This window comes from Sardina pilchardus, chromosome 19 (genome assembly GCF_963854185.1).
Source record: "Sardina pilchardus chromosome 19, fSarPil1.1, whole genome shotgun sequence".
NCBI classification, from domain to species: Eukaryota; Metazoa; Chordata; class Actinopteri; order Clupeiformes; family Clupeidae; genus Sardina; species Sardina pilchardus.
Genome location: NC_085012.1, coordinates 25,681,211 through 25,691,669, shown reverse-complemented (window position 1 = coordinate 25,691,669; position 10,459 = coordinate 25,681,211). Strand labels below are relative to the sequence as shown.

Here is a 10,459-nt window from a genome sequence, read left to right as displayed (position 1 = left end):
CACACACACACACACACACACACACACACACACACACACACACACACACACACACACACACACACACACACACACACACACACACACACACGCACACAGACACAGGTAGGGAGGCCCTGGCTTGATTAATTGCCAATGGTCAATTACCCCTCACACAGATGGCCTATCAGGGTGAAGGTTGATGGGGAATAACACTACTGCGCTTAGCCACGCCACCCACATCCGCCAGACATGGCACGCCTGGGTATCCTTCACGTATCCTTCCCCTTGGGAGAGAAACTATTTATTACACTCTCCTAGACAGCTACTGCAGGGAGGCACTCTTGGCTGCCTTCCGGCTGACTTCTGGTACACAGAACTGGCAGAGCGCAGACAATGACAACCATCAGGTATATGAAGCGAGTTTAATTTATGCACATTGAAAACAAGCAGAACAAAACTTACAGGTAAAAACAGAACAAAACAAAAGCAGAATTAGTAGAAATTGAAAAAACATGTAGCGCTGAATATTTAGTTTCCATAACAGAAAAGTCATTTTTTTTGACAGTTTTTTTTCTCTTTTTTTTTTGTTTCCTGAAAGTAAAGAATAAAAACAGTTGGCATAATTATCAATTAGCTTGTGTTAAGGAGCACCAGTTTTAAGTGTAGCACATTTACTATGCTGTCAACAAGCTATGTAACACTGCCATGTGCTTGTAATACTCAAAATGTTAGGGAAAAATATTCATATACGGTTTCACACTTTCAGCTTACGCTGTATACAGTCCAAAGGTGAGAGACTTGGATGGATGACATGAGTTACGATGGTCAAACTAACCTGTAGTTTAATGGTTAAAACCGAGAAAAGCTACAACAGACACACAGTTCGTCGTGAGTTCACTATACAACAAAAACATTGATACTTCAACCATCAAATTTCAACTAACAAGAGCCTTCGTCGGCTACAGAGCAGAACTGGCCAGTGCCCCTAAGTACGGTATCTACACTGTGATTGTCTGACTTAGTCTGGCTCAGCCAAACTCTTCTTTCTGGGCGGGCGAAAGCACTGGGCACCACAGAGGGGTCCTCAGCGAGGCACAGGGGCTTGCTGACTCAGCACAAACAGGAAGAGCTGTCTCCAGGACGACAGGCCTGAGACTCTGGAATGCGATCAACCATGCAAAGAGATGAAGCAACCTAGGACACATCCGATGAAGTCATGCAAAGCAACTCCTGTGGCGTCATCCGCTACAAACAAAAAGAACATTTTTTATTCATCGTTTTATTTCATTAGGCTCTGTATTGTTCACAGGGATCAAACAGTGATTAATTCCTCTTCAAGTTCCTTTTTTTTTTCGTTGTTGGGAGAAAGAAAAAATAGACCTCATCCCAGGATTTTTTCCTCTGTCCTGACACGTGACATAGAGCTGAAAATCGAGTTTTCTCAGCAGAAGAACTTCCCGAGGCACCTGGCGAGCCGCTAAAACTGACGTCCTTCTAGGGGGGCGAGGAAGCGAGTCTCACAGTATTCAACAGGCGTCGGCTGGCATCGGTCAGTAACATGGTCCCACACGGAAGGTTTCTCACATCTCATAACAGACCACAAAAAAGCGAGAAAAAAAACAGAGGGACAAACTACGGTATCTACTACAGTATGCATGAGGTGATGGTGATGATGATATTGATACTTGGGTATCCATCCAAACAGCACTGGTCACAAGTAAATCCCTTTAATAGTCATCGTAGGTGTTCACGTCTGTGAAGTATGCGTTGGTGTATGTTTTTCCGGCAAGCTGAGGGTTGAAGTACTTGTTTCTTTCCTCCAGTATCAGGTTATTCTTATTGAATGCCTGCGGGTGACAGAAAACATATTCACACATAAAACTTCCTGAAGTGTCCTGAAATTGGTATTTAAAAAAACTCCTTAAATAGGCTTTAAGATTAAAGACGTGATTTAAGATAAAAGAAAATCAAGCAGTTTTAACTAAATGCATGAACATTTTTATAGAATAGTATCAAGAGAAATGAAGCCAGACCAAGCCAACTTAAACAGACATCAGGCACTATAATAAAACCTAATGGTACGATAAGAGGCTTCTAAGTTGTGTACCAGTAGGATATTTGCAAGTAAAGCAATCACCTGGCTGCTATCTCCACATCAAAATGGCCACACAAATAAAAGATCATTGCATGGTAATGATCGTGACGGATGACAAAAAGTCACAAGGACAAGAGATATGTCTAACAGACACCGAGGCACGGGGATAAAAAACAAACCAAACCAAACAACAAAACAAAAAAATAAATGCCGAGCCCAACAGCATGCATACAACATAAAAATGGGGTCATTTCAGGGACAGGGAGGCGGGTGGGTGGGTGGGTGGGCAACAGAAAAGCTGGGAGATACACTGCCTTCTCAAAGGCCAGTGCGTAAGACTATGGGTGGAGAGGATGGCGTATGGAGGGTGAGGGGCTAGAGGGGAGAGAGGGCATTAGTGCCAGCCGACCTGCCACACACGAGGGGCTGTCACGGAAGGGTGGCAGAGTTCGCAAGGAGAAGAAGAAGAAGAAGAGGAGGAGGAGGAAGAAGAGGAGGAAGGAGTAGGTAGGTAGGTGGGTAGGCAGCGAGTCGTAAAGTAGGCGGAAGGCTGAGCTCTGCTCGAGGGTGTTAGTAGAAAATCTCCAGGCCACACGGCACGCCAATGTTAGAGGACAGAGGTTGGTGCAAGCTGTGGTCATCCAGGGGCAACAGTACGGAAACGTCAGGCTGCAAAGAGGAATGGGCAAGAGTCACACTACGGTCCGAGGACTGGACCTACAAGCATTGTTCTGTTCTGTATGTCTTGCCCTATGGCGGAGGACACTGACATGGGCAGATACTGGCTACATATTGGACTGAGATCTTCTAGGGCGGTGCTTTAGTTTGGCTGAGTCAAAGCAGTCCAAACTCTGTCTCTTATTTTGTCATACTACAACAGAATTTATATCTGGTGCCCAACTGCAACATGTGGACACTTAACCACAACAAGCCCAAGAGGCCAACTACAGTGGGCCACTTTGTGGAGGCAAAGGATCTGATAACAGATAAACATGGCAATGACAACATGCATTTGACTGAGGGCCATTACAATTGGACTACCACAATAATATGAAAGACTGGGAGGAGCATCAGAACAACTGAGTACATTGACATGGGCTCTCTCTGGGCTACTATCCTGTGGTGCGTTTCCCAAAACCATAGCTGCTAACCTGTTAGCAACTTAGCTGGTTGGCAATGGGAAATTGCTTTGCAACCAACTAAGTCACTAACTTAGCTAACTTAGTTAGCAACTATGGTTTTGGGAAATGCGCCCCTGGTTTAGTGTCACTAACAGCTTTCCTCTGTGGTTATGCATCTACAGTGTTGGAGTTAGTCTGTTGGTGCAGCACTGTGAAGGCTTGATAGATCACTGTAATGCATCAGGTAATTACATCTGCTTCTCTCATATCCACATACCTCACTCTGACTTATTTCATGCACTACTCTTCAGCTGAACTGCTGATGACATTTGTTTCTTTATTGGCACGTTTCATTAACAGCGTGACTGAAACTCTTTTTTTCCCCCTCAATACGCTACATTTCCAGGCAAGGACTATGATAGCTCTTCTAATTTTCATTTATTTCAGCATTTTTAGCAAATCTTATTTTCCCCTGCTGCTAAATTATTCAACGGCCAAATTGACCTACAAAATCATCGGTCACACAGCGTAAATGAGACGAGCGTTATTTCTTCCCCGACTCACGAGCCCCCCCGGCGAGAGCGTAACTCTCGGCAGAGTGGTGGGGACACGTGGGCACTGAAGTACTCGCCTCGCCTTAATAAAGTAAAGTTTTCTCTCCACAGGTTGTGGGTGCCCAATGCTTGTTAAAAGTTTTCTCTGCTGCCCTCGCTAAATGACTCAACCTGTTTCAGTCCTATTAAGGAAAAAAAAAGAAGAGCGCTCACTCCGGCAAAAAAAAAGATGCTGTAAAATATAATTGCACTGAAAAATGTCTGAGGCTTCACAGCAGAAGAAGAGTGAGCGCAGCATCCGTAGTTTACCTTGAGAGTGCTTGACTAGTCATGACCTTTGGAGAAAGCGGTGTATGAAGACATGCGCGCTTACACAACACTGCACGTCGACAAGACACACAAACACACACTCTTTCTTTCACACACTCTCGATCTCTCACACTCTCTCTCTCTCTCTCTCTCTCTCTCTGACACACACATACACACACAGACCCACGCACTTAACTCCAAGTAGGGCTTCTACATTAAGACAAACACAATGAGGATGTTAATGGTTGGAGGAGGGAAGGGTACAAGAGGAGGACACAGACCTTAATGGCTTCCACCGAGTCATACTTGTCCAGCTTGTTGATGTGGTTGGTGATGCTGGTGTTGAGCGGCGCAGCGGAGATGGGGTGGATCACCGTTGCATCGTGGGACTGCTGCTGATATCTCTGGCAGTAGGTATACACCAGCAAGGTCACCAGGCAACCTAATATGGAGCTGCTCAGGCCCACCGCGATCATGTGGAACACGTTAAAGTCTGTGGACAGCAGTGATATGGAGTGAGTGCTATTGAATCGTACTAATGCCTGAGTAACATATACAGTGAAGAAACAGAAATCCAATAACCTCTGAACTATGTGCTATTTGGACCAATGGAACTGCTAATTTGCACCAATGGAATTGCTAATCAAATGAAAAACAGTTCAACTCTAACAGTTAAACTCTAGGTAGCTACAAGAAAGAGCAGTTAGGAATTCTATTCAACTTAAACAATTTTCCTTGTGCTAAATCATTTTGAACAGTGAACATCAATCTTAAACTTAATCACACACTATAAAATACTTTGTACCTAAGGACACTCAACAATAAGCTTGATTACATGCATTGCATAAGCGAACAGCATCCCAAATTGTGACACAGAGATCTCGGTGACTACACTTGATGTAACAACTAGATGCAACAACAAGACAGTGCAACACGATGACTTGACTGTTATGTTGAGCGTGCTCTTCTTGTCCTTTACTCAACCCCAACACAACCCTGGTCTGATTAAGTCCAACTTCCGAGAGTTTGAAGTGGAACGCTCCACTGTGCTCTGCGGCTGGAGCCATTAGGAGTCTATCACAGTGAGCTGGCATAAAAGATTTACCTCCGCACCGCCGGTCATCTTGACTGGAGCGAGCGATGGATACTTCTGCAGGAAAAAGGGGGGGGGGGGGGGGGAGAAAAAAAGAGAGGGAGTCAAGATATGGAGACACAGCACTCGTTAGGGTGATGAATGGCCGTCCGCTTTCAAAGTGGCGAAAAAATTACTGGCGAATCCAAAAAGGAATGGATCCTCATAAAACTGAAATGGCTGATAATTAACGCCGCACCTGTAGAGCTTTACGATAAGCTGTGAGACTCATTAAAAGAAATGAAGTATGACACTTTGTTGTAATGAGCCGTAATGGAACGTAACTCAGGGAGAAGGGCCTCAAGCCGTGGAGGGGACACATAATATTTTTACCAGTCCCGCACTGAATGTGACAGGAGCTTCGCAATCGTCTCCAGACCGAAGGGCGACTGCATACGCTAACAGGACCCTCCGTCGTCTGTCCGGACTCACACGACTGTTCATCTCGGGCTGCAGTGCGCCAGTGTCTATCGGGTGCCGCTTGATAAGGAGACGGCAGAGAGTTCATTAAAGACTCGCTGCCTTTACTTTGGCCCTCACACGTGTAGAATGAGCGGCTCGAGTCACCCGCGCCCCTGTGTCTTTTTTGCGAATGCAAATGATACTGTAAGGTATCGCTGTAATGCATTTGTTCGATCTGCCTACTTAGTCTCCGATGAGGGAGGTCGGGAGAGACAGGGGAGAGGGATGAGAGCCTAATTATCTCTCGCACAGCTGCAGCGATCGATGGGCCTGCTGTGTCTCGCGTTACCGGCTTGTCAATAAGGGGAGATCCCTGTTTGTCCGACGCTCGATAGAGCCGTCGAGGTCGAGTGGCGAGCGGCAGGAGGGGGTTGGGGGGGGCGTGGACCCACCTGGGATGAAGTTGGAGTCGGGCGGGCAGGGCCGCGTCTCGCTGCTGTTGCCCGAGCACTGGTTGCCGGTGGGGAAGAGGACGTCACAGTGGCGCACGCGGCTCTGGGCGTTCAGGGCGTCGCAGCGGGTCCACTCGGACCAGTCTGACCAGCTCTCTGGGGTGGACACACAAGAAGAAGCATGAGAAGCTTAAGGCAATACAGCTCAGAAGTCAAAATCTTTCACTTCCTTCAAAATCTATAATGATACCTTCACATTTGACAAGATAAATATATAGTATCCTGCCGTTTTACACATATATTAGGAGAACCTCAACCCTGACCATATGCAAAACACACAGATGTTCAGCAGCAAAATGAAATAAGCCCTCTAAACCACAGAACGGAATAAAACACATGTGACTACCGGTAAATGCATAAATTACATTCTGTTTTGAAGGTAAACAATTAGGATAATGGAGGGGTTGATTGCCCTGCTAAACAGTTCAAGGAGAAATTAGTATTAAGCTACTTTCCAAAGTAAGGTCCCTTAATACCCATTAATAAGGCTCGCATGAGGCTTGCAGGTGAATTAAGATGAATAAGCTGTATCAACCTGTGTAGACTTTGTATTCAATAGCGGTGCAGGAGTCGACATTTGAGAGCTTGGCTCAGCAGGGACTGAATGTTTTCTGAGTTTTTGTAGCTAAATAGTTACAGATGGCTAATTGGCTTTCCCTAATGGGCCATCACAACAAAGTATTACGCAGATTATGAGGAACAGAGTATTCATTGGCAAGATAACAGTAGAACTTTGCTTGTTGACAGACTTTGCACTTTGCCCCAATTTCAAATTAGGTCCATAAGTCAAACACACACATGCACTGGCCAAAGAGACCCCCGCGAGGTCAGACGACACCACAGGGTCAAGGCAGCCCTTGACAGGGCAGAATGGATGATAGCACTGCGGTGAAACGCCTCTCTGTGGCTTCACTTTCACAGCGGTATCCGTCGGCAACCCACGCACAACATTCCGCCGTATCCGTCGGCAACCCACACTAACATTCCGCGGAGCGCCAGGGAGAGTGGCCTGATGCAAGCGCAGTGTAATTAATTGGGTGATGGAGAGGGGCTGGACGCGGCAGATAAAAGGTCATCAGAGAGCATCTGTCGGAGCACGGCTAATGGATGGCCTGACATTTGCATAGAGCCAGCGCCTCTCCCAGCACTGCGCGCTTAACCCTCTGGTGGCCCCTGATAGGCCGGATCTGGAGCAGTCAGAAGCGTTGATCACCTTATTGGCTCATTTCATCTCATTTTAATATGTTTGCCCCAAATGTTTCAAATGCTTGCTCTCCAAAGGCTGACATTTGAATTGTGGGGTTCTAACAAAGTTATGGCGCACACACACACACACACACACACACACACACACACACACACACACACACACACACACACACACACACACATACACACTCAACGAAATCAGCAGCATGTTTTATTTTTGTATTTCAGAGTATCGGTACGCATGCAGATATGTATTTAACATACATACCAGTGATTCTGTGTGTATGAGTGTGTGTGTGTGTGTGTGTGTGTGTGTGTGTGTGTGAGTGTGTGTGTGTGTGTGTGTGTGAGTACCTGGACAGGGCTGCGTGTTGCACAGAGCCTCCTCAGTATGCAGTCCCAGGCAGATGTCCCCTCCGTAGGCCGGTGGGGGGTTGCTGCAGGTGCGGGTGCGCATGTAGTGCCCTCCTCCACATGTCACCGAGCATTTGGACCAAGGTGACCAGCACGACCAGCCCCCGTCCACTGCACACAACACAAGGACAACATTCACTCGGAGATCCTGTGCTATCAGCGACGGACAAGCAGCGCTGAATGCTAAATCAGAAAACTAAGTGAGTGGATCTGGGGACCGAGCCCGTAAGCAAACAAAACGAGATGGAGAGTGACCTTTCTTCTGGCACACTGTAAATGTAGCATTACAACATAACAAAGTATTAAAAAGCCTGTCAAAAAAAGATGTCTAAAAGTTGTCAAACAAGTATTTTCTATTGAAGAATGGGAAACCAGCGGGAGATCCAAATGCGGTAGCACCCTAAGCAAAATAAACCTATTTCAGCGGTTAAATTCCTGTTTGATTACTCAACAGAGTTAAACAAAAAAAATCGACACCAATAAAATCAAGTCAAATCGACAGCAATGATGTATGTGTGTGGAAATGAAGGCTTTCATCATAACGTTCCTGATATGAGCGCACAAACATAAATAAATATATAATACATGGTAATGCGCTGTTTGATCATCAAACGTAGCCGAGCCAGGCCAGAACTGCACATATCTGGCAGGCACAGTAGTATGCCTATGTAAGGTAACGCGGTGGAACACCAATCACCTTCAACATGCACCGTCTAATTAGGGGAGTATGTGACCTCGCCTGTGAGGCTAGCGGAGCGTTGAACGAATTCCGCAGATGGAGGCAGGATCCCGGGCAGACGTGGGCCAGATCTGGCCTGGCTCCGGCCCAGCGGGGGGGGGTGACTGCAGCACAGATGTGGAGTGCGCTGCACGCTGCAGACAGCTACCAGACCCCCGGTCCCCTGGTGGACCAACCCTGACCCCAACTCTAATTAACGAAAGTAAATGAACCATCAGTTTCCCCCCTTCCAAGCCCACTCCACCCACCCCCGGCCCCCCCAGCCCCCCCGTCCAACCCCCCTCCAGCAGCATCAGACGTGATGGCTGGGAAAGAGCAGCGGCGGTAATGAGCGCTGGTAAAAATCACAGCCACCCCACCACCTCATTATTCCCCCCTGTAAACAGGTCTGGGGCTGCGTGTTGCTATACGCTCTGCTCTCCGTTACTCCCTCCCTTTTCTAAGGAGACCTGAGAGAGTTCCAGAATATTCTCTCTGAGAGGAAGGAGAATTCCAAAATGTTCTTTCTGAAAGGCAGGAGGGCTCAGTAATGTTCTTTTCTTTCAGACTGGCTGTGGAGTTGCAGGAGATTCTTCATGTTGCGAAGGCTGACAGACTCCTAATTCACCTAGTACATGTTATAGCAGCTGTGAAAAAGTAAAAATGAAATCCTGAGGACACACTGAGTGGGTTTATTCCCTGTGTTTTATGAGAGAGAGAAAGAGAGAGAGAGAGAGAGAAACGATGGGAGATAGAAAGACAGAAAGAGAGAGAAAGAGAAAGTGAGAGAGAGTGAGAGGGGGCAGAAGAAAAAAAATCTCAGCTCCATTCCAAAATTGGTTTTAAAAGAGGCGACAATCGTCGGAGAGGGTGTAATTGAACACCTCAGAGGCTTTAGTCATCTTCCCCCGTAATTTCTCTATCGGAAAGTGACAGATCAGTCAATTTCTGCCACCGTATGACGGATCGTCTGATCTCTTACAGGGGCGGCAGCGACAACAAAACGATTCATTAGCTTCCAAGCCAGATGAACGCTAGCTGGAGAGCCCAGCATCGCTCTCCCCAGCTCCTCACACGACACTAATGTGTTTCAAAGCTCTGCCATAGAGAGCATTTCTCACCTACCGGGACAAAACACCCAGAGTTTAGTGAGTGAGAGGTGTGGGGGGAAAAAATCCCCCTCACCTCACGACAGGTTCCAATTTCATCGGACTTAAGCGCTCCAGTCTGAGATTAGGGTGCAGTTATCCCTATTTTTTTTTCTGATTGCGATCTCTTCAAATTAACAGGACTTTCTTTCCATTACTGCCAGGCACATCCTCTCCCTATCGGCGCCGCAGACTCCAGAGATCGTCCTCCGATAACCGCTGACTCTGACGCAGGCGGCTTTGGCCCTGATACGGCCCTGATCTGACACGAATCTACTTGGGTTGTCGACTGCTTGCCGGATTGTGGCAAAAGCACACACATACATCTTGTACATTTTCACAGTCAGTGGCTCAGCCACCTCGTCAGAAGAGAACTCTCACCGCTGAAGGCCATGAGCCACTAAAGCACAGGCATTTTTTCATCAGTCCATCTCCAACATCATGAAGACTTTTTTAACCGGAGGAATGCCTTCGTTTGGAATTCTTATTTCTTCCATTCTCTTCATTGAATTTCTTACCCCTTGACACTTAAGTGCACCGGACTCAACTTTCATCATCGAGATTTGTGTAATATCATTTCTAAACTCCTACTGGAGCCGAGGATACAGAGGAAACTTTTAAGTTTGGTGTGGCTGCAGTGCTCTCCTGGCCCTAGGTGGGTTGGGTGGGTGGTGTGGGGAGTGTGGGTTGGGGGCGCTGGAGCAGGGAGGCTATTGACTGCGGAGGATGAGGCATCGCATGCCTTGAGTGCGCGTCTCAATGGGCCCTTCACAGGACGAGATGACCATTACAGGCCAATCTGCTTGTTTCAAGGACACTCTCGACCGGATGACTAAGCAGAACCGAGCGCCCGTTGCCGTTTT

The 10,459-nt window shown here is 47.0% G+C and overlaps 1 protein-coding gene across 1 annotated transcript in view; it reads right to left on the bottom strand.

Annotated features, from left to right (window-relative positions):
- Positions 1-397: 397 nt before the first annotated feature.
- The window catches only part of sema5a (sema domain, seven thrombospondin repeats (type 1 and type 1-like), transmembrane domain (TM) and short cytoplasmic domain, (semaphorin) 5A), a 119,766-nt gene continuing 109,704 nt past the window's right edge, over positions 398-10,459 (bottom strand). The window contains exons 18-22 of the mRNA XM_062521611.1: positions 7,671-7,841; positions 6,048-6,203; positions 5,167-5,211; positions 4,343-4,554; positions 398-1,829 (exon numbers count right to left, since the gene is read on the bottom strand). Coding sequence (XP_062377595.1) covers positions 1,710-1,829; positions 4,343-4,554; positions 5,167-5,211; positions 6,048-6,203; positions 7,671-7,841 — 704 coding nt within the window. The 3' untranslated portion in view covers positions 398-1,709. The remainder of the gene's footprint in view (positions 1,830-4,342; positions 4,555-5,166; positions 5,212-6,047; positions 6,204-7,670; positions 7,842-10,459) is intronic.